Raw genomic sequence first — 22,159 nt, 5'->3', positions numbered from 1 at the left:
CGCGGCGTGCGAATGAGTGTGGACATACAGGGGGGGAGGGTTTGTTCTCCCGGTGGCGAAGCTACTCTGTTGAGCAGGTGAGAAAAACAAGCCACACTCTCCGCTGGTCGCAGCTATCGCAGGTATTCTTGCTCCGAAACTATGGCAAGCTGTACATCATGGCCTCTGATAACCCTGGCTTAGTCTTTGTTAAGAGTGTGCGGAATTGTTGTCCTCCGCCTATCTGTATACGAATTACGCCATCACTCCAGAGGGACGGACACGACCCGACGTCACCGAATGATATATGATGCGACCGGTCCGGCCGAGTGAGACTGGGGGGTCTTCCGACTAGTTCGGATACCTCGCATCCTAGATCAGACGGATCGTCAGTGTGGTTCCCTTTCAAAGCTTGGTATCTGTACATACCTCAAACCTAGATAACTGGGACCTCTGATTTTCTCCGTTCAGCTAACCTTCGTTATCGTTGCTGTCTCTTCCATGACCACCATACATATGCCCAAAAGGCCTCGAATGCTCTAATGGGTATCTTCTCAAAACTTCAACTCATTTCCATCTCGCGGCTTCCTCTCAACCGTTCCCTAAACCTCCGAGTCAACTCCTTCTATGTCGTTCCCATCTGACCCTTATGAAGGACCCCTCCCACCTTCGCCGGCCTACACTTCGGGTGACTTTGTCGTCAAGGGGTCTGGTCACAAGCTACAAACAACAGCTGGAACCAACAAAGGCACATGCTTTCTTGGGATTTTCTCGTGCAGGGGATCCGTCCACTAATCAATCATCTCACAGAAGATGGACGCGTCAACATCACATTTGACGCCGCACCCTCCTTCGATACATACGTTCCGCCTCCGCCTCCTGTCGACACGGCATTTCCACATGCCGAGCCGGAGGCTTCTGTAGAGATCACCAAACCGAGGGTGCGGCGCCCACACCTGCGCAACGTTACCTTTTCGCCTCCGTGTGCCTTGAATATTGTCGTCCAGATAGTCGGAAGCCGGGGTATGTCGTCTATTGGTTCCAAACGTTTGATAGTAGCTGTGAATCACTGATGCCCGCGTCCCACATTAGGCGACGTACAACCTTTCATTGCACTGGGCAACGAGCTACAGGCACACGGACATCGCGTACGCATTGCTACGCATGACGTTTTCGGGGACTTTGTCCGCAAGTCCAAGTTGGAGTTCTTTCCTGTTGGAGGCGATCCCTCCGATCTCATGGCTGTGAGTTCACGACCCGAATGCAATCTTTACTGCCACCACTCCACATACGCCTAACAACCGGTATCGCAGTACATGGTCAAGAACCCAGGCCTGATGCCCTCATTATCTTCCCTCCAAGCTGGAGATATAGGAAGGAAGCGAGTCATGGTAGAGGAAATGCTGGACAAGTTCTGGCGCTCCTGCGTCGAACCCGACCCGGATTCCAAGGTTCCTTTCATAGCCGAGGCCATCATTGCCAACCCGCCCAGCTTTGCCCACATTCACCTCGCCCAAGCCATGGGCATACCTTTGATTTGATGTTCACCATGCCCTACAGCCCGACCAGAGCTTTTCCGCACCCGCTCGCGAATATTCAGCGATCCAACCTGAGCCCCTCCACTACAAACTATTTGTCTTACGGCATGGTTGAACTTCTGACCTGGCAAGGGTATGCTATGTATTGAAATTCCCCCCCATTCAACGGCTTTCATTGATATCAAACAGTCTCGGGGATATCATCAACGATTGGAGGAGGAAGACATTGAACTTGGAACCTCTTACGGCTATAGTTGCCACGAGCGTCTTGGAAAGCCAGAAAGTCCCTTACACGTACTGTTGGTCGCCAGCCCTGGTAGCGAAACCAGCAGACTGGCCAAGTCATATTGGTAAGCTGACCCAGGATACTTTCAGGCCTACTTTTGTTTCACTTCTAATCGGAGACGGGTACAGATGTCTGTGGATTCTTCTTTCGTGAGGAGCCTCGGTATACACCTCCCCGTGACATTGCCGAGTTTCTTCAGGGAGGGCCTTCACCCATTTACATCGGCTTTGGCAGCATCGTAATGGAGAATGCCGAGGCGATGACTGACATCATTCTATCGTCGATACGTAAATGCGGTGTACGAGCCATCATCTCCAAGGGATGGAGTAATCTCGGGGAGGGCAAACAAGACGAGAATGCCATTTTCATTGGCGATTGTCCCCACGGTAAGTGTAAAATCAATCTCCTTGGCTTGTTGAATGAAACATTGACATCATAATGCAGAATGGCTCTTCAAGCATGTTGCTGGTGTCATACATCATGGAGGTGCTGGAACGACCGCATGCGGACTTCTGAATGGGTGTCCTACGTTCATTGTACCATTCTTTGGCGAGTATGGATTATAACTCTCTGAAATGGGTGGTTGAGAAGCTGACAGACAATTTGTAGTCAACCATTTTGGGGTGAAATGGTAGCGGCAGCTGGTGCTGGTCCCCGACCAGTTGGTCGAAAAGAGCTGGTTGAGGCTACACTGGTAGCAGGCATTCAAACTCTACTATCACCCGATACGAAGAGGGCCTCCCAGAAGATTTCAGAAATGATGAAGAAGGAGAGCGGCGTCAAGCGCGCTGTGCAGTCGTTCCATCGAAATCTCCCCTTCGATACAATGACTTGCGACCTTTTGCCTGAAGAGTACGCCGTTTGGACTTATAGGTCAAAGCTTTTGCAGAAGAAGCAAAGGAAAAAGTATACCAACGGACTGAAGATCTCTCCGAGGGCCGTCCGAATTCTGAACAACAACAACAACAACAATAACAGCCTCGATTTGACAAAGCTGGAACTGTACGTCCTGTCTGGGCTTACCAGTGGGCGGTGCTCGATGCCTTCTGCCTTGCCCCATCACGTTGTTGACATGAACTGACAAGCGACTCATCGCTTAGGAATCAACCGAAGCCAGTAGAAATAGAAAACAAGCGATGGGATCCATTGACTGCCACATCCTCTGCGCTAGTCGGATCTTTGGTTGACTTCTCTACGGGTATGGGCGACCTCGTGTCGGCGCCTATGAAGAAGATTAGACACGGAACAGGTAAACACGGAACAGGTAACAAGGTTGGAGGAGGTGATGCAGCCTCAAGCGGAACAGACGCGACAAGTTCGACATCAGCTGATGATGATTTGCGGTCGAAGCATTCGGGAGCCGGGAAGTCGGCAAAAAAGGGTTCATCCAAGGTGGCCATGAGTCTTATCAAGGGCACCTTCGTTGACGTTCCCTGTGCTCTCACTGAGGGACTGCACAACATCCCTGAACTATACGGAGAAAAGGTTCGAAAGCACGACAAGATTACTGACTGGAAGAGCGGCGCTTCCGAAGCTGGCAAGGTATGTGACAGCGAATCATCACTCTGAACAGGTTTCGGATAGTTTACGTCTCATTCGGGGAGACTGTACATCTGGACTGGCTATTTTCCTCTCCCTCACAGCCACCGAACTAATAACCCGTCCACACTATAGAATTTTGCTTATGGCTTCTTTGATGCCTCTTGGGGTCTTTTCAAGCAACCTATTGAGGGTGCCATGAAAAGAGGCCCGCTAGGATTAGTCACTGGTCTAGGAAAGGCGGGAATGGGGTTGGTAGCTAAGCCTGGTAGTGGTACGTTGTATTTCTTCCAATTTTCTTTTCTCCGGGAAGCTGACACGATACAGCCATGTTTGGTCTCTTGGCGTATCCTGCCTTGGGGATATATAAGAGTCTTGTTGGTTCACTCTCCAAGACGGAAAAGCAGATTATGGAGGCTAGACTAGCGCATGACGCGTATTTCGCCAACTTGGAACCCATCACAGATCAAGAGATGAATTCGGTTCTTGGCCAGTGGAGGTCAGAATGAGCTGCTATATGTACGATCAGGTATAGAAGCCAGCACAATTCTTTGGTATCCAATGAGGTGGAACTGGCATTCGTCGATGGTTTGAACGAGGCATTTTTTTAGAAATTGTGTGCATGTTCTCTGACTTTGAGATTTCTCTTTGGAAAAGGCATAACACGGAATGCATGTGTGCTAATGTAGTACACACACGCTCCCCAACTCACCCTTTCTTCTGCCGGAAGTTGAAGTGTGGGCCCCTTGGCTCGGCGGCTCACAAAACATACTTGCACAACTCAGCCCTAACTTGCTTTATCTCACATGGCTTCTCAACAGTTCCTGTTTATTTATTTTTCATTTTTCGCTACATGATGACGATAATCTGTAACGAGATCCTGACTAAAGTGGAAGTGCCCTTCCCGCTGAAGGGGACACCCTGGCACGAAGGCTGTGGATAGTATAGCATTAGCTCTTTCCGGTCACTCTGGAGGGTTCCCCTACTAGTGACTGTGGCTTGTTACACTAGGCCTCTGTAGTTCCGTGACATGCTCACGAAAGTTCCCAAGATGGATGGTAGGTCAACGGGGATCAGTTTTGCCCAGACGAAGTGGGTGTAACCTCGCGTTTAACTCACGTGGCTTCACGTGGCATTTCTCTCGCATAAATTTCATCAGCCTAAGATTCACAAAGACTCGGGAAAACGTGCAAAAAATCAAACACATTCTGTTAATTAAAGGCCCATTTTTCAATGTGGCACCCGCCAATGTAAACAACCTTAGGGTTAGGAATGGCAAGGAGAAAGATAGTAGTAGTAATACACACAAGAACCGAAGATCATCTCTCGAGTATCGGTAATAAAGTGCATCGTGACCGAAGATCGGCCGGTGGGAAAGTGCATAAACCAGAGATAGAGGCGCCGCCGATCCATCAAACAGATAGAACGCCTGTAACGCGCACATCACGACTGCTTGCACCAACATACACCTTGTAATCCCCTTTCTGCAAGACCCAATTCTGATGTACTACGTCCCATACACTCAAGTCTCTCCGAGTGAGCGAGAAGCTAACCGTTCTGCTCTCCTGGGGACCCAGGGACACCTTTTCGAACCCGCGCAGCTGCTTCTCTGGAGCGCCAGGGATGCCAACGTAAAGTTGGGGGACCTCAGGAGCAGCTGCATTGCCGTTGTTTTCGACCTCTACACTTGCAACTGCAACAACATCCCACAGGGACTGTGCGCCACCTTGTGCGGTTTCTGAGCGCGGTGGAAGTGGCCCGGTGTTTGTGCCTTCGGCTGCCAGACTGAGATTCAAACCCGAGTATTTAAAGGTGGTGTAAGTCAGGCCAAAGCCAAACTCATATCGGGGGGTGATGTTCAGAGCATCGAAGCGGCGGTAATCGATGTAAACTCCCTCTGTGAAGTTGGCCGACGTATAGTAGTTGGACGCGTTATCGGCGGTCACAGGATGGAGTAACTCGCCATAGTCGGATTCGTTCTTGGCAATGGTATAAGGCAGCCGGCCTGACGGAGCTTGGAAAGCGTACATAACCTCGACTAATGAACGGCCAGCATCCTGGCCAGGCAGATGGGCTAGGAGAACGGCGGTGACATTGGGGTGGTCAATCCATCTTTCCATCAACCTAGTACCAGAGTTGTGGATTGACACAATGGTCTATAACACTTGAAGTCAGTCCAAGTCAACCAGGGGTGTCAGGGAACAGTGAGAGGACCGACATTGGGACACTTGGAGGCGACGTTCAGAACCAGCTGGTCTGACCAAGGGTCAGCCAAAGTTAAACGATCCGAGCCTTCAGCAGCAAACTCGTTGATGAACACAATGCATGCGTCAGATCCGGCATTCGCATATACAGGGTCTTGGGATTCAAAGTCCCAAAGCAAAAAAGTCCCATCCTCCATTGCGCGCTGTTGAAATGCCTCGTGGGGGGAATTGATGTAGGCCGGAACCACAGACGCGCTTCCGCCGCCGCTGACAAGAGTGCCCAGTCGGGCAGCTCCTGGAAACTCACCAAAGCCAATAAAGAGGCCTTGCATCTCCTCGTCGGTAACATTGACGCTCTGGAATCCCAGCGTGTGCTTTGTGTTCAGACCCTCGGGGGTGTTTTTGGTTGGGGCATGAGCGTCGTAGCCGAACAGAGACAGAACTGCGGGTTTACGCAGAGGAAGAGATTCGTTGACGTTCTTCACCAACACGATGCCCTCGACAGCCCCTTGGAACACCGTATTTCTCTGCTCCTGGGTGATTGAGCTTACCACCTTGTGGGGCGACGATACGTCAACGGGAAGTCCGGTGCCTGGTTCAAATCTCGCGAGCTTGTACCAACTTGCGACGATTCTGTGCACCACCGCTGTCAGAAAGAGGTCCCCCTATACATTGCTTTTTTTTTTGTGAAGTGTAGCAAGTCTTACCGCGTAACCATATCATCAAGTCTTTCCTCCCTCATTGTGCTGTTTGCAATCGCCGCAGTGAGGTTCCCTCCCCAAACTTTAGCGAAGGGGGTAGTAACGTCCATACCGGCGTTGGCACTAGCGATGCCGCTGTGCAACGCTCCATAGTCGCTGATCACGTAGCCCTGGAAGGCAAGCTCGGTCTTAAGCAGTCCGTTTTGCGTGTAGCTGTTTTGGCATCCGTGGGAGCCGTTGATACGGTTGTAGGAGCACATAACGGACCCAACGCCTGCCTTGACTACATCTTGGAACGGCCATAAGTACAATTCGTGCATTGTTTTGTCGTCTAGAGTTGCAGAGATAGAGGCGTTGCCAAAGCCGAAAGTGCTTGGTTGGCGGTTGGTTTCTTGTTCGTTAACGATGAAGTGTTTGGCGGTCGCAATAACGTTCTCCTGTAGACCGAGTACTGTTTGGGCGCCCATCACTCCACAAAGATACGGGTCGACCGAGAATGATTCCTATAGTACTGTTAGAACACCAGAGGAAGCTAGATTCATACAAGGGTGACTAAGTCTTGTTGTACGTTACCCAGTTTCGGCCCCCTAAAACCGTGCGGCCAAGAGGCCCAATTGTTGGCCCTATCAAGTTGTTGACTGTCGAGCTGTGGTTTAACAGATGCGCTTGAAATAAGTTCGAGAACGGGAACTGATGACTAACCTCCCTTTGTTTTGGCCTCCATTCCCATGGAGATTCCACGCGCATGAGCCAGCTCTTTATTCCAAGTCGCACCAACAGTGATTGCGGAGGCATATCCGTTCACTGCTTCGACCCCGTGAAGACCGTTGGGGCCATCTTGGACGCAAACGCCAGGAAACCCAAGGCGCGGAACCCCAGAGATCATGCCAGAACACCCGTTGGCGGTCGAGGTTTGTCCTGATACAACAGCTGTTTTTTCCTCAACGGTCATCTGTTTGACAATAGCTTCTGCCTCTTTGTAGGCATCGGACCAGTCTCCAAGACCTCTACCTCGAGCTACGATTGGTCGGCGAGTCAGTGGCTGCCTGCTTGGGCTCGATGTTTATGCTCCGTTTCGACGAAGAACTCACGCGTAGGGTATACAGGCGGGCTCCTATCGTAGCTCCAATAGAGCTCTTGTTGCTGGATTAGCTCGGGCGGCGCTGGTATCTGACCCGCAATGGCCTGCTCGTATATCTTCAAGATAGCTGCAAGCTTGTCCGGAGGAAGAGTTTCGAGATACTGCTTGGTCGCATCGTCAAGTGGCAAGTCGCGGGGGATCTGGGCCACAGTTGCGGAGAGAAGCAATAAAAAGGCCGAGAGAAGACGGGTGATGGACAAGACAGACATTTCGACCAGGTTGAATAAAGGTTGAAGGCACGGGGAACAACTGCGGTGGCAAATCAGAGAGAGAAGTTATCGCTAGAGGAATGGATGGGTACTTGGTGTTTTTATCATCAGAAGATTGCTTGCGCGGCATCTCATTTTGTTGTTGTTGTTGTTGTTGTTGTTGTTGTTGTATTTAACGCCATGGCGGCAAGGTTGGAACCCTTGTCGCAGACCTCCCGAAGGGTATGTGGCGTGGAGAGCCGTGGGCTAGGACTATGTACTTCATACATCGCCCTTCCTTTCGTCCTCCAAATCCTGCCTGATGGCTACTATGCCTTCTATCTGTCCCTGGTTCCCGCTGGTTCCCCAGTTTCATTGCTTCCCGTCTATTTCCCTTTAGGGGTTGAGTTGGCTGTCTAGATCCCGTGCCGAAGCCCGTTCCCTAGTAGCGTGGACAGATCTTCCGGAAGAAGTTTGTCACGTGCAGGAAGGCCTCAAAGCCTTTTGGGTCAGTCATTAGTCCCTTGAAGTATCGTTCAAGAGACCCCATAGGTCCTATGGGGTCGAGCGGACCAGTTGGGTAGAGGGTGGGCCACTGCTGCCTCCTCGCCAGGGTCGCTGGGCAGTAGACCAGATGATCTACTTCCTTTGCCTCCCCGCAGGAGCAGGTTAGCAAAGCTTCGGTGTGGTTAAAGCGTCGGTGATAGTGTTCAAAGTCCCCGTGGCCCGACCGGGCCGCTAAGAGGTGGTGAAGGGTGCTCCGTGGTAGGGCGAGTTCGGGAGGGCAGGAGAAGTGTAAGCTCAGTCCAAGCTGGGTGTAGCGTTCTGTCGCCTCTTTACCCCACCACTGTCTGTACTGGTTTCGCAATCGTTCTCTACCAAGCCTCTTGATCCCGGAGAGTGTAGCTAGTTGGCCTAGCGGGACTGGCAGCGCTGTGCCCTCCTTGGCTAGCCGGTCCGCCTCTTCGTTGCCCTTAATCCCCTCGTGCCCTGGCGCCCAGTGGGTGTGGATGTTGTATATCCTAGCAGCAGCTTGGATCTCGAGAACCGCTGCTTGCGAGGTGTCTGGGGCCTCGCCCCGTATTCCTTGGATGACACTGGTGTTGTCGATGCAGATGTGTATGGGTTGGCCTTGGGAGGTTAAGAGGGCCCGCCGGAGTCCTATCCTCGCCCCTTCAGCCTCAGCGTCGAACACCTCTGCTAGACCGAGTCGGCCGCAGCCCTGGGCCACGCGCCTGTTGCTGCGGTAGATGACAAACCCATATCCTGTGGCTCCGTTCGTCGCTTTGGAGCCATCGGAAAAGACAACCATGTGGCTGTCTGGTACGGTCTTTAGCCAGGCCTGGAAAGCTTTGGCTGCTTCTTTCTTAGTCTGCAGGACTATGAGGTCTTGTGAGCCTGGGAGGTGCTGCGGTTGGATGAGTGCTGGTCTCGGGCATTTTGGTGCAAGGTCTGCAGTCCGTTGGAGCTTCGTCTGCTGCCGCCCTCGTTGGGAGAGCCTCGGGACAAGAGGGTGTTGTAGATCGACCTTCTTTAGACGTGCTGCAAAGCGTAGGCGGACTCCTTCTAGAGCCACCTTGCTTGGTGGTAGTCCAGCATCCCTAAGGAGGCTGCGCGTTGGGGTTGTTTTCCAGGCCGGCAGGATAGCCCTTGCTGCCGTCGTGATGACCCTTTCGAGCTTGATTGCAAGACCCTTCTGGCCTGTAGTGACTTCATCTATCGGGAGAGAAACATTGCGGCCGCTATCGATGGCTCTGCCAGGGGCTGGCTTGGTCATGCCTCCATACCAGGTCTCAGCCCCGTAGAGGGCGATTGGCAGGACGCAGGAGATCACAGCCTTGCGTACAGCAGCGGCTGGGAGCCCGCCTTTTGTGTTTGTCAGGTGTCTAAGATGTTGGGCCGCCTTCGTCGCCGCAGCCAGCTTTGTTTCAACATGGTGTCGGAAAGAAAGCCTCTTGTCGAACCAGACCCCTAGCCAACGTATGGGCTTCGTTGATGCTACGATTCTAAGGTGTCTCGCCTTGATCTCTGGCAGATCTCTTTGCTGATTATGTTTCCTTGTGAAGTGGATAGCCTCGGACTTCTTTGGGTCAAAAGCGACCTTGTTCTCCGTTCCCCAGTCGAGGATACGTGTGATCTCTTGGCCGAGGCTCGCAGCATTACTCTCAAGGGAAGGGCCCATAGCCAGAAGGCCGATGTCGTCTGCGTACCCGAACCGAAGCTTCGGGTCTTCTGCTAAGATGTCTGCGATGTAAAGCAGGAAGAGAATAGGAGACAGCGGGGAGCCCTGGGGCAGCCCGCAAGCCAGGGGGAAGTCCTCTGTTGTTGCGTCCTCCAGCCTGACTCTGGCTGTTCGGTTTGAAGCAAAGTGGAATATCAGTTTGGCCAGGCTGTGAGGCCAGCCTTGTTGGCGTAGCCGGACAATCAGCCGGTTCCGAAGGACAGAGTCAAAAGCCCCTTGGACGTCCATCGTCACCAATGTAGCTGTGAGCCCTTTGTCAAGGGCCATTTCGATGTCGTGGGCGAGGCAGGTGGTTAGGTCAACCGCTGACCTGCCAAGTAGAGCCCCTATTTGTTGTGGGCTGGTCACCCCTTCTAGGATGGTAAGGTAGGACATTCTTCTGGCTATCAGCCTCTCGAGACCTTTCCCAAGACAAGATAGCAGGGCTATTGGCCGCCAAGATCCGGCTTTTGAGAAGTCTGCTTTCCCTACTTTCTGGATCATAGCGACCTCTGCTCTGCGGAAAGGCTGGGGGAAGTAACCCGTCTGTATGCAGGCCTGGAACAGTTGTCTGACAGGCTCGGATACAAGGTTCCAGCAAGCCTGAAGCAGCCGTGTTGTGATCCCGTCGATGCCAGGGGTCGTGGTCTTTGTCAGGGTAGCCTCCCTCAGCTCTTCTTTACTGATGGCATCATGCCAGGGTATCCGTCGTCGAGAGACCGTAGGGACGTCGAACGGGTCTCCGGGCAGGTCATCCTGTGCACTGAACCTCTGTAGGAGGGCTCTTCGGAGTGCCTGGGCCTTAGCCTGAGTGTCGTTGATCGTCTGGCCCTCCACTACCAGAGGGGGGGCTTTGAGCCCTAGGCTAGCCTTTCGCCAGCCCATAATCTTGTAGAGTTCTTGGTCCGAGGTAACTCCTTCGATCTTAGCAGCCCAGTAGGCCCGCTTAGCTTTCCTGACTGTACTCAAGAAGACCTTCTGCTCTTCGAGGGTAGCGAGACGTGGGGTCTGCTCTAGTTCTTGGGCTTGTCGGCAGCAGGCCTCGCGGTACGTTCGGTGGGCTTCTGCGCACTCTTGTGTCCACCAAGGGGCCCCCTTCCCATGCTTTCCTCGATTCTTTCCTACAGCCTGGACAGCCGTGGAGAGAAGGTCGACTAGTCGTTCCGCTTGGGTGTCCAACTCGGCAGGGGTAGGTGCGTTCTGGAGGGTAGGTAAGACTAAGACTCCTGCTCTGATCAGGTCTCTAAACCGGGGTAGGGCCGAGTCTGGGACTGATAGTGACCGTGGTTGATCTGTCTGTTGTTGTCGGTGCCTATGAAGCGGGATTGTTGAGACAATTGCTTGATGATCGGCCCCTGGGTGAAGGTGTGGGCTGACCACTGCGTGTGCGAGCGGAATGTTCGAGAAGGTAAGGTCAAGTACATGGCCTTGGGCATGGGTCGCAGTCCCTGTCTCGCCGATGAAAGACAGGCCGTGGCCATCTGCCCAGTCTGCTATGTCGTCCCCCCTATTCCTGTTCCTCGATCCGGGCTCCCAGGAGTAGTGATGAGCGTTCACGTCCCCTGCCACAAGGACTCTTTCTGGCGGCCTGTATCCTAGGAGGGTTGTGGTCGTGTGACTGTGGGGATCTCCTGGTTGCCTGTATACGTTAACCACAGTAATTTCGTTGTTAACTGTGATCCATAAGATGTCCCTTGTCTGTGCGGGCCTCTGCTGCTGGGCCTTCCACTTCCTCCCTTTCCGTATGTAGGTCATTACCCTAGGTCTGGTCTCCCTGTCCTTCCAGGAATCCACTGGGACGTAGGAATCGAACCCTGGGTGTGTGTTGATTTGCATTTTGTCAACATAGCCTATCCAGGGTTCCTGGACCAGTATAATGTCGATCAGCTCAGCCCAGCAGAGCTCCAGGAAAGCTGTATGTGCTGGCGACTGCTTCCCTACGTTGCACTGAGCTATGCGTAGCACCTGTGGAGAGGCCTGCTTCGGCCTACGTCTCCGAGTCGAGTTCCAGGTGGGTGTAGGCATTAGCAACGTTGTAATCCGGTTTCTGGGCTACCCTCTGACTCCTGCTCAAGAGAGGTAGGATAGCGCGGTTAGTCTGGTTAGTCTGGGGAGGACCCTCGGCATCCTCGGGCTCATCCTCACTCATGCTGCTACTATCGGTGTCCCTGTCCCCGAGGCACACAATTGAGCTCTCGGAAGGTGTCCTTTTGCGTGGCCGCTTGGAGCCGGGCGGTTGATCCTGGTCGGTGGGAGGGAGATCCCCAGGCTGTTGGGTGCTGTTCCGAGAGGCGCTTAGGCCGGCCTCATAGAGGGCGTCATAGGCCTTCTGTCCAACCTTGCGGATCCGAGCCCGCTCCTTCCGGTCTGGGAGGGCAGGGATGCCGTTCATCGTCATAGGCCTAGCTGGGCAATTCTTGTGGCTAGCCTGGAACGGGCCGCAACAGTTCGCACACTTCGGTTTAGCTGTACAGGGCCCAGTCTCGTGCGAGTCTGAAGGTCTGCTGCAGTTGTTGCAGAGCGGCTGTCGGTTGCAGTAGCTGTTTGAGTGGTAGCCCTGGCAGCCGGGGTCGTGTCTGATGAGCGTCTTCCTCTTCTGAATGAGTTGGGACCTGCTGCTTTGGTTGAACAGTCTGAAGGGCTGTACCTCTGTTAGGAATGAGATGACCCAAGAGACTTCGTTCGTAATGGGGTTCGGCCCAAGGCGGGATTGCCGGGCCCGGGTGGGCTTCAGTCTTGTCTGGGCAAAGACCTCGTCTTCGATCAAGGTGGCTGGGTCCAGGGCGTCCCCATCAACGCTCCACAGTTTGGCTGGGCAGCGCGGGACGACGTAGGTAAACCACTTTATCGGGGTCTCTATCTTGTAAGCCCCTAAGCAGCCCGCTAGTTTTTGCTTGTCCGCGAGGAGGCCTTGCTGGATCTGCTTGTTTGACGGCCTCAGTGAGTATCCGGTCGCAATGTGGTAGATATGAGGGATATCTGCCAGTTGGAGGTCGAAGGTTCGGCAAACTGTCTGGCGGAGGGCAAAGGGAGCGTTCTTTCGGGCAGCCGACAGGCCCTCCTCCGGGATGCGGGCGAAGACCCGGAGGTCCTCTTTCGGTTGAGGTTGGGGCTGGGGTGGGGCCTGGGATCTTGTCTGGGGTCTGGCCTGCGGGCGGGTCGGAGCCCGGTGGGGGTCTGGAGCTGTACCTGGTGCCGAGGCCGTGACGGCGGCCCAGCTCCGGCTCAGTGGCGGAGCATGTTCCTTGTTGATGAGCTTCTTTAGGGCTTGGATCACATAGGCCGTAGCCTCTTTCGCGATCTGCTTCCTGGGGCCCTCAAAGCTGGAGACGACATTATCAACAGACTGCGCGATGGTTAAGAAGACGTCCTTGCGGGCCTCATAGTGCCTGGCCTCCTCGTCCAGGGCGGACAAGACAGAGCCAGTGGCGGTCCTACCAGTGGCTGGAGTTGAGATCGGAGTCCCCTTTGCCGTTGGGGGGGCTGGATTGAAGGTGTTAGGCTGGCTTCCCGCGAGACTGGGCCGGAGTGGCTGAGTCTCGGTATTGCGGCGGCGTTTAGCCCTTGGTGGAGAGGTTGGCTCTGGAGGTGGCCCAGAGCCCCGATCGGGGCCGGCCGGTGAGGCCGGCAGCGGTCCGATGCCCGCCGGAGGCTGTGAGGCCATCGCGGAAGGGCTCCGGAGCAGAGAAGTGAAGAGTTTTCGGCTGTTAAGGATTCTAGTGGTTCATCACCTGATTCACTAACAGCGGATGCCAAGAAAAATTAGGCGAGAGAGAAGTTGCATCTCATTTTGCCTCACCGTACCTACACAGCCAACTGAAGGCGAAGATAATACTGCGGTAGGGTGGCAAGCCTTGCCTCGCAGGCACCGCGTTAGAAGCCCTGCCGAGCATTGCTAGCCCTGGCGACCAAAGCGGGGACAATATCACAGCCGTCCCGGCAATAGCAATGTTTCCACATCGGGGGTTCTTAAAATCTGGGAAGTTGGAGAGTTACGATCGCCAAAAGAAGAGTGAACATGGGCATGGGAGCGTGCGTTTGGAGCTATGAACGCTCGCTCTGGCTTCTCTGTTCAGGCAACTAGTCATTGTTAATGATGGCGCCGTGATCACGAGCTATGCGAAATACGAAGTGATCGAAAGCCATACGCCTAGGCTTTCCGAGTTGCGACCCTACAGCTTACAGGGAAGGACGTGGCGAAATACGACGACTCGCGTTGTTCGATCTGAAGGCCTGCGTTCGTATTGGTGTGGTGGTGCGTGTGAGGTCAGAGCCCACAATTTCATCAACACACGCACACACACACCACATACTAGGCATTCGCATTCACGCCATTGGAGAAAGCGGAGTGGAGTCTGCTCGTTTAGAGAGCGAACTTAGCGAAGACAGAGCTTCGCATACTCGGAAGCAACATAATCACCTGCATCGTCATAATATCGTCAATTGTGTTTACATCATGTTGAGTGTCTAGCAGAATCGATGTGACGGGGGGACTACCTGGGCGTCTTGCACACGCGGCAATGTGGCTTACTTGTGGGGGTATGAATGATTCATCATGAAAGCTGCGTTGAAGTACTAGATTGTTCGTTGACTGCAATTTTGACTGGTTTACTCAAATACATGGCAGAGCTCAAAGTTCTGTTGTCTACAGGACGGACTTATCCGCCTTTTTTCTTCTAGTACAAAGGACAGCGCCCGTTGCCTAGATGAAGCGTCACACAACCCGAAGCCCGAAACAAGGCCGTCAGGGAGCTTCCCAACGGCAAAAAACGTCCTTATCCGTTCCGCCATCTGAACACGACCTTGGAAACAATACACCAAACTCTCAGACCCAATCCCGAGGCGAAAGTGCCTGGCTGGGCTTAAGGGACCAACAGTGGCTGGAGCAGCCACCCAGCCATTAGCAACAGTAGACAAATAGATTCAAGCGGGTACACGACACAGCCCAACAAAAGCTGAACGCAGACTCAAGCCTTTGGGAGGATGCTGCATCGTGGGTAGTGATGACAGGGGATTTAGTTCAACTAAAGTGGCTATGACCATTGTATCTATGCTTCATCTGGGTATGAAGGAGATTAGAGTTGCCTTCCTGGTTAGTCTCTGAGTATTCTGACAACGTCTAGCGGCTTTTTGTACGCATGGAGCAGCAATTATGCAGAGAAACTAATCTTATGTGTAGCTAAAACATGCGTATGTTGGACAACTATCGGACGCAACGCGAGGTGAATACGAATTATTGAGCGAGAAAGTATGAGCTGCCTTGGGCTGCAACATCTTTGGAAATATGTTGATGACCTCGCCATAGGTGGCCGAAAAGGGGACTTGGAGAGACTTGGGAGTATGGAGATGCAGTGATGGAGAGTATATCTGCTATGTGAGGAGACAAGATTACGTGGGGTTGGAATAGCACGACCAAACATTAATAGACGTGGTGGTTCTCTGCCAAAAATTCAAAAGAAAGGGGGGGAAGAAATCAAAAACATACAACACCAGGTATTCGCTAGTCATCACCGACCCAACTACTAATCCGGCCCTCGTCGGATTATCAATTAGAGAGCGGACGGGATCCCGAGTTCTCCGATGGGTATGGTCGTATGTGATAGTTGGCGTCGGAGAACAGCACCATAACTGACAACTCGTAGTGAGTCGTGGACAGGCGGATGATTGCGTCAACTTGCGCGACGGGGCGTGTGCGCGTGGGTGAGGGTAGTCATAGGATTTCGTTCATGAGATTGCGAGATTATAGCTATGGGCATATGATCAAAGACATGATGCTGTAAGTTGGAGATTGTAGGTAAGTGAATTGTGAACGTAAACTTCATGGACGTGGGATAGGGATAATTGGCGTTGGCGTGGAATCGCGCTATGGTAAAAGACTATGACAGCGAGACGGCTATATACTAACCTTCCATCGCTTCCATATATTATTTTTCCCAGCTTACACGGCAACAAGGAGACATGTAGAGGCGTCTCGTTCCTTAAAATCGCTGGCTCAAACTGAAGTAGCGTCCCCTGCAGCTATCAGTGAGTCATCAATCAGGCTCCTGCGTCGCCCACTCCACATCCCACATCACCCTGTGTTTCTCATCGCACGGCCCACAAAATTGGAACGACTGCTACTTAGAAGAATGATTTGAGACAGAATCTGTTCTTTTTAGTGCTGGATATCACTGAACAGAAACCCGCATCGAGGTTGGGGATTCAATAGATCTTTAAACCAGTTCTATTTTGTTAGACGCTACCAGTGCTTAGGTCTAGACTTGACATATTCAAAACCCCAGGTTCGCTTTACTTAACTGTTGACCTACATGCTTACCTACTTTCCAAGGCTCACGATCCCAACCAAAGACGGCACCGAAGCGGAATAGATCAGGGACGACAGGACACCCAGGCAGCCAACTGACACAACATAGTAGGCTAACGTGTAGGTAGCATATGTTCCACCGAGTGAGATGCAGTCGAATATTGGTACTGGAAAGGGTTGACTGACACGGAACCTGCTTTCTGATGTTGAAATTCCTAGAACCCGAAGTCGATGCTCAATAATCAAAAACCTGCCCACTTCTTTCTTATCGGCTCTCAGGAAGGACTCTGGCGCTGATAGAGGCGCTACGACATACAAGTGTGTTAATCAGGTTAAGTGCCTAGTGCTCCTTTGAGCGTGGGAATTTTACTCGCAATACACTCTAGGGATAAGTTGGATACACAAGAAGCAAGTTGAGGTTAATAACCGTCTTGGATCATTTGCATCACAAACTAAACTAGAGATAAAAACACGTTTTCACTCTCGAATGGCAATCGTACACGGGTAGGTGCGACTAAGATAGCGCGGCCTGACGCTGACGTTGGCAATTTTCAGCTGTGCCAGCTGACTGTCTTGTCTCTCCTTCTCCGGGACAAAACATATGAGACTTGGAGATCCGGAACTGCCACATGGCTCGGAAATTGTTGTGCATCAGGTCTATCGATGCCTACCCTAAAGACGGCGACACCTGGTCCCTCACTCACTGTTGCTGCAATCCCAACCTAAATTGCGCTTCAGGACAAAGGGCACAATGTCGCATTATCTGGCGGGTACTCCGCAACAGTTTCCCTTACAGTGCTAACATTTAGCTTTGTAGTGCTTGTCAATGATGGTAGCAATGTGACTTTTGCTTGACTTAACAGAGTACTTTGGACGTGATGACTGACGACTATTTTTCAAAACACACACATGGTCGCATGTCAAGGTCAGATCCTTCTCCCATCACTATCAGTGGTTGATCTGAGCCAAGTACACCTGTGGCCAAGCAGGCATCTCACTTTCTCTACCATTAATTACTGTAGAGATAGCACGAGCTCCTATTCCCAACACCGATGAACCATCCCGCGGTTTAACTAACAATGCGTTATTTCTTGTCCTTGCCTTCCAGACCTTTATTTCACGTTTGTATAAAGTCGGCTTCGGCTTGTACTGGGATCCTTTTGTGGATGCAGGTCGGTTTGATTAGGAGCGAAGTCACCAAAAAGGGCACGTCTTCCCAGGTAGTTGGTTATCCGCAATATTGCGTGATAAAATGGGCCTAAGTGGACGCCGTAAACTACTTTCTTAAGAGCTAAAGAACTAATGCCAACATCGGAGACGATTACACGTGAAGCAAGCCTCGAAGCATCTCATTCCTGGTACTCTCCATGATGCGGTCCGGCTTCTCCGCCCCATAGAACGCCTCATTGTAACACACACTGAAGGTGAGTTTCTGCCTGAATGTCCATTGATACATCTGAAAGTCGCCCGTCGTCATCGTGGAGCTGAACCAAAAGTTGCTTATCTCCCAATCGCCGTAGCGGGGTTTGAGATATTCGTCAACAGGACCCATGCTGGACAGCGACGGCGTACTGCTAGGCAAGACGCCACCGCCCTCAAGAATCTGCCGGAATATGGCCATATAAGGCCTAAGCTAGCCAAAGTCGATATTTGCAAGAGCGAAAGGGGCCTTGTACTGCTTGTGTAATGACTAGCTAAAGGCTTCAAAAGTACTATTCTTGCTAAGGTTAGCTGCAAGAGGCAGAACAGTCTAAAGCAACCTAATAGAGTATTTATGTATAATAGAGAAAGATAGGAAGTAGTAATACAGATTAACGGTAGTAAATTAAACGTAGTATGCAGCCTCGTTGCCAGCTGCTAATTGTATTTTCTGCAAGGCTAGGCCTTTTAGTATCAATCGTTTTACGGAGGACACATTTGGAATAAACCTACCTGTGTCGTCAAAGCAAGGGCAGCATGCCAAGCTGAAGTGATACTGATCCCTCGTTTCTTGCATGCCGTAACGATGAAAGAAGTGGTTTCCTCATCCGCCTTGAGATCTCTATGAACCGGTCTCTGAGGAGTGGTTGCAAAGTCGACTCAGGGAAGACCTATCGGCTTTTCTTGTTGCAAGACCCGCTGGAAGATCAACTGAGCATCCGCAAAGTTCTTCTCAGATGGGGCAGCCGAAACATCTAGCAACTCGTCGCATGGCTTGGAAAGATTGGGGCTCCAGCTACCTCGAGTGCTTGAGAGCCGGTGTCCGGGAGAGTTGACAGCGCGGTAAACAAGGCATGGTACAGGTACAGCATGCCGCGTCCATCAATGAGTGTGTGCGGTGACTACAGCAGAAGCTGATTCGTATCACGCAGATAATGGCACGTAATGTGGAACTGGCTCCGGAAGGCTGAAAAGAGCTCGTTAGCGATTGGTCCCTCATGAACCCGAAAGGACCTCTGCAGCCATTCCTGTTTCGACGTCTTCGCGAACCACGATCTCCCGTGAAGCAGGGTTAGCTTCTTTAGTTAAAGTAGCGTAGGCTATAACCACCTTAGTAGTGCTAGGAGAAAGAACAGCTTATTCTTTTTGTAACTCTATAGACCCTTAGTAAACCTTCTAATGCATGCGCTGTAGCAAGCTAATCTACAGAGGGTTTTCGTTAGATCGCATATCTAAGTAATAGCTCTAGAACCTCCGGAAGGGGTGGCTGAGCCATACTGAACGCTACCTAAAGTCTTATTGCTACAAGCACGTAATTAGATCTTTCTCAACTAGTTCTACACAGTGCAGGATTAGTCAAATTTTGTGGATTGTTCGCCGCAGACCAGAGGTACCAGCACGAAAAGAATCTGTCAAGGACCTATTAAGCACCCGCTCCTACGGCAAGTGTAGGCTTCCTAGCCTGTAGGTGCTACAGGGTAGAATCAGGCCGACGGTACAACAGTTGTACCGGATCGGCTTGAAATCTTTTGACGTCTCTTATCTACTACTAATCAGGTATTAAGGTAGCTCGACAATTAAGCCGAGACTCCTGTTTGACCATCTTAGGGTTTTCGCAGAAGGTTGATTAGTCTAAACGGCCGAAACATTGCACGGTTGTGCTATATAGTACAACATTTGCAGCTGGTGGTCATTCAAAGAAACTCCCGCGAATATTACACTTTTGTCACAATAATCATTCGTCATGGCTGAGTCCGCTCCCCCGGGATTGGAAGGTATTGTTGAGAGCCAGTACGCGCAGATTGGCTCCCATCGTTACCACTACTTGTATTCCAAACCGCCCAAGGGCGAGTTCAAAGGGACTTTTTTGCTTTTTCACGGCTTCCCCGACATTTCGTACGGCTGGCGTTATCAGATCGTCCTCCTTCACTCTCTTGGGTACGAAGTAGTTGCTCCTGACATGCTCGGTTACGGCCGGAGTAGTGTCCCTATCGATCTTGAAGAATACGCTGCCAAGACACAAGCCGACGACATGGCAGTTCTTGCCGAGCGGATCGCCCATGGACGGCAGGTATTCGTTGGTGGCCACGACTTCGGCGTTCTCGTGGCGTACAGAATTGCCATGTACTATCCCAACTTAGTCCGAGGCCTTTTCGTTGCAGCGATCCCTTTCCAACCGCCAGAGGTCAACTTCGAGTTTGCCGATCGGATTGGCGACGAATCTTATACCTCGATTGGATACATGCGTCAATTTGGCGACCCAGAATTTCATCAAAACTTCATTGGGCCGGACAAAGTGTGGCAGCTATTGAGTGCTTGTTACAATGGAACAACGCCGGAGGGCGAACCAGGCGGCTCTCCTGAGGAAGGACTGGTGCTCGACAGATTGCCTCGGATCGGATTATCTTCTATTGTAAAGCAAGAAGAGTTGGCGTACATTGTGCGCGAGTACGGGGAATCAGTACAGGGTCCTTTCAACTGGTATCGCTTGTGGAAGATCAATTTTGACGCCGATCTCTCCGCCGCAAGGAAAGGCAACATCAGATTCACAATGCCGACACTGTTTATTGGAGGCAAGAGTGATCCATACTTGCCTCCGTTTTTGATAGATGCGATGCGAGGATACTTTGACGATCTTGAAATTCATCAAGTTGACGGGACGCACTGGGTGCTGTGGGATGCGCGGATGGAAGTTAACAATTTGCTCGAGAAGTTTCTTTCAAGATTCACAACTTAATCTCACAGTTTTTAGACTGCTACTTTTCAACAATACATGACAAATCCATCTTTACAAATCTCTACAGCCAGAACACAGACTAATATTCAAATTTCACACAGGTCATTACAGAGACCGAAACAAGGGTGGGTTTGCATGACTACAGTCTTATATTGTCTCTTATTAGTCTTGTTATGTTACTGAAAGGCTTTTCCTTATCGGTAAGCTTACCGGAGGCTATTCGCTTGACAACTAATGTTCTATACACAAGACACTAAAGTACTACTTGCTCTCCTGGGCGCAGATAGTGTGCGTAGTTAAGATAAGTAGGAGCCTAGGAATTTCTGGTTGTTACTATTACTACCTGGTAATTCTCTTAAGGGGAAAACCGTTAGTACAGGTAGGGTATTTGCTAATAGATTCTAAGACAGTATGCAGTGAGAAAACGGCAAATATGACGAGCATTGTACAGTGAGCTGTACGCAAGAAGCCCTTCCGGTCAAGGGAAATGGCAAGAAGCAATCCTAATTATGAAGAAGCAAGAAGCTCATTCTAACTTTCCAAATCTGCCGAAACGCTTCGGTGGCTATGGCCAGTTCTTCATGCTCTTCACAGAAGACCACTAGCTCCCACTTCTTCTCTTCCGACTTGAGGCCTCCTACCAGAGAGTAATCGAATACGAGCGATGCACAGAGCTGGAGGCGTTCAATCGGTTGTGGCAAATCGTTAATCGGGTCATCGGCAACATAACGAGTGGTCATCAAGTTGGCTGTTAGGTTGGAACCCGAGCTACCTGACAGCATCATAATGCTGCAATTGCAGGTTCCGAGGTTTCGGTCGTGCGTCAGACCTAGTGACCCGAAAAATGGAGAAAAAGATGTTCTTAGGAACACGCAAATGAGGCTATCCGAGTGTTGCGACCTGAGATTGGGTTGTCCTGATTCTAGCGCGACTAAAAAGAAGCTGTCGTCGCATGGCTAAGCTTTCGTAGGGATGCAATCTGCCCTTTACAGAAACCAATGGCTTGGTCCTTAACGTCCGCGTCGTGCTCCTTGGGAAGTTCTTTCGCCCCTGATACCCATGTTACAGTCGTCATATCCGGCCCAAAACGATGAAGCTGCACAGCAGCAACAACACCTCTTGCCGGACCGGAATTCGGAGCAAGCACCTCGTACTTCAGCTTGTATGCAATGTGGTCGCATTCCAGTATGCGCTCATCAAAAAATACGTCACCAAAATAGACGCGCCGGACAGCACCCTTTCCATGGCCTTCCAACACTGCCGATCGTGTGCATCCTGGAATCAAGATTCTCTCTGCCCCAATAGCCGACAAGAAAGGCCATATTTCGTTGACCGGGGCATTAATGGTTTCCGTGACCGATGCAAGGATCGTTCTATCTCCGAGGTCTTCAATCGACATCTTGAGTGCTGAAACTCACGCATTGTGAGCGATGTTCAGCAGTTTGATCAACAAAGGGCGAATTGCCTCACTTACCTGTTCGCCCAGTCTCCTGACGTGTTCGCTAAATTCTACACAGCTGTTGTCCTAAATAACGAGGGTTGGTGTAAGGTTATGTAGTGTGCAATTATTAAAGAGATTTCTAAATTCATACCAATTCAAAAGGGCTCGACAAGGCGTAGGCGCTTCGCCCGAGCAATTCGTCCGTCGGATGGGATGGCCACTGCAATACACATATTGTTTGTAAGGTGGAACAGCGGTGGCGATATTAACCCTGAGAGGAACGGGGCTTCGGTGTCCATGTACGACCCCGACCACGATGCCGAAAGCGAAAGCGACAATAGACCTGTAAACGTCACATACCCACTTTCGAACCACCTCCCCAGTCCAACCACCTAAAAATGCCTAACCGCCACATCCAACCTCCTGCCTCCTCCTACTTCTAACTATTACAACATTTTTAC

At 51.5% G+C, this 22,159-nt stretch overlaps 6 protein-coding genes across 6 annotated transcripts; 3 read left to right on the top strand and 3 right to left on the bottom strand.

The window, feature by feature from the left end:
- Positions 1-731: 731 nt before the first annotated feature.
- Positions 732-1,521, top strand: CDEST_04055 (Putative Glycosyltransferase family 28 domain-containing protein; the record flags this gene model as incomplete). Its single annotated transcript, XM_062920214.1, has 3 exons — positions 732-1,002; positions 1,072-1,223; positions 1,293-1,521. 3 exons carry the CDS (start codon positions 732-734, stop codon positions 1,518-1,520), a joined length of 651 nt encoding a protein of 216 aa, XP_062776265.1. The 3' UTR covers position 1,521.
- Position 1,522: 1 nt separating this feature from the next.
- CDEST_04054 (Putative UDP-glucuronosyl/UDP-glucosyltransferase) lies at positions 1,523-3,851 on the top strand (the record flags this gene model as incomplete). Its single annotated transcript, XM_062920213.1, has 8 exons — positions 1,523-1,650; positions 1,707-1,867; positions 1,932-2,189; positions 2,248-2,356; positions 2,413-2,805; positions 2,904-3,345; positions 3,478-3,616; positions 3,670-3,851. The coding sequence occupies exons 1-8, from the start codon at positions 1,529-1,531 to the stop codon at positions 3,849-3,851; spliced, it is 1,806 nt and encodes a 601-aa protein (XP_062776264.1). The 5' UTR covers positions 1,523-1,528.
- A 903-nt stretch (positions 3,852-4,754) lies between these two features.
- Positions 4,755-7,597, bottom strand: CDEST_04053 (Putative glycoside hydrolase, family 3, glycoside hydrolase family 3 domain, immunoglobulin; the record flags this gene model as incomplete). Its single annotated transcript, XM_062920212.1, has 6 exons — positions 4,755-5,498; positions 5,561-6,179; positions 6,254-6,750; positions 6,821-6,885; positions 6,950-7,264; positions 7,339-7,597. The coding sequence occupies 6 exons, from the start codon at positions 7,595-7,597 to the stop codon at positions 4,755-4,757; spliced, it is 2,499 nt and encodes an 832-aa protein (XP_062776263.1).
- A 9,825-nt stretch (positions 7,598-17,422) lies between these two features.
- On the bottom strand, positions 17,423-17,722 carry CDEST_04052 (uncharacterized protein; the record flags this gene model as incomplete). The annotated part of the gene is made up of 1 exon (XM_062920211.1): positions 17,423-17,722. The coding sequence occupies one exon, from the start codon at positions 17,720-17,722 to the stop codon at positions 17,423-17,425; it is 300 nt and encodes a 99-aa protein (XP_062776262.1).
- A 1,542-nt stretch (positions 17,723-19,264) lies between these two features.
- CDEST_04051 (Putative alpha/beta hydrolase-1, epoxide hydrolase) lies at positions 19,265-20,257 on the top strand (the record flags this gene model as incomplete). Its single annotated transcript, XM_062920210.1, has 1 exon — positions 19,265-20,257. The coding sequence occupies one exon, from the start codon at positions 19,265-19,267 to the stop codon at positions 20,255-20,257; it is 993 nt and encodes a 330-aa protein (XP_062776261.1).
- An 848-nt stretch (positions 20,258-21,105) lies between these two features.
- On the bottom strand, positions 21,106-21,924 carry CDEST_04050 (Putative polyketide cyclase/dehydrase, START-like domain superfamily). Its single transcript, XM_062920209.1, has 3 exons — positions 21,850-21,924; positions 21,732-21,782; positions 21,106-21,664 (listed from the first exon to the last, which is right to left on the bottom strand). The coding sequence occupies exon 3, from the start codon at positions 21,654-21,656 to the stop codon at positions 21,189-21,191; it is 468 nt and encodes a 155-aa protein (XP_062776260.1). The 5' UTR covers positions 21,657-21,664; positions 21,732-21,782; positions 21,850-21,924; the 3' UTR covers positions 21,106-21,188.
- Between the last annotated feature and the right edge of the window lie 235 nt (positions 21,925-22,159).

The sequence above is a fragment of the Colletotrichum destructivum genome, chromosome 2 (genome assembly GCF_034447905.1).
Source record: "Colletotrichum destructivum chromosome 2, complete sequence".
Classification (NCBI taxonomy): domain Eukaryota; kingdom Fungi; phylum Ascomycota; class Sordariomycetes; order Glomerellales; family Glomerellaceae; genus Colletotrichum; species Colletotrichum destructivum.
Note: the sequence above shows the minus strand (reverse complement) of the source record. Positions and strands in the feature narration are given on the sequence as shown.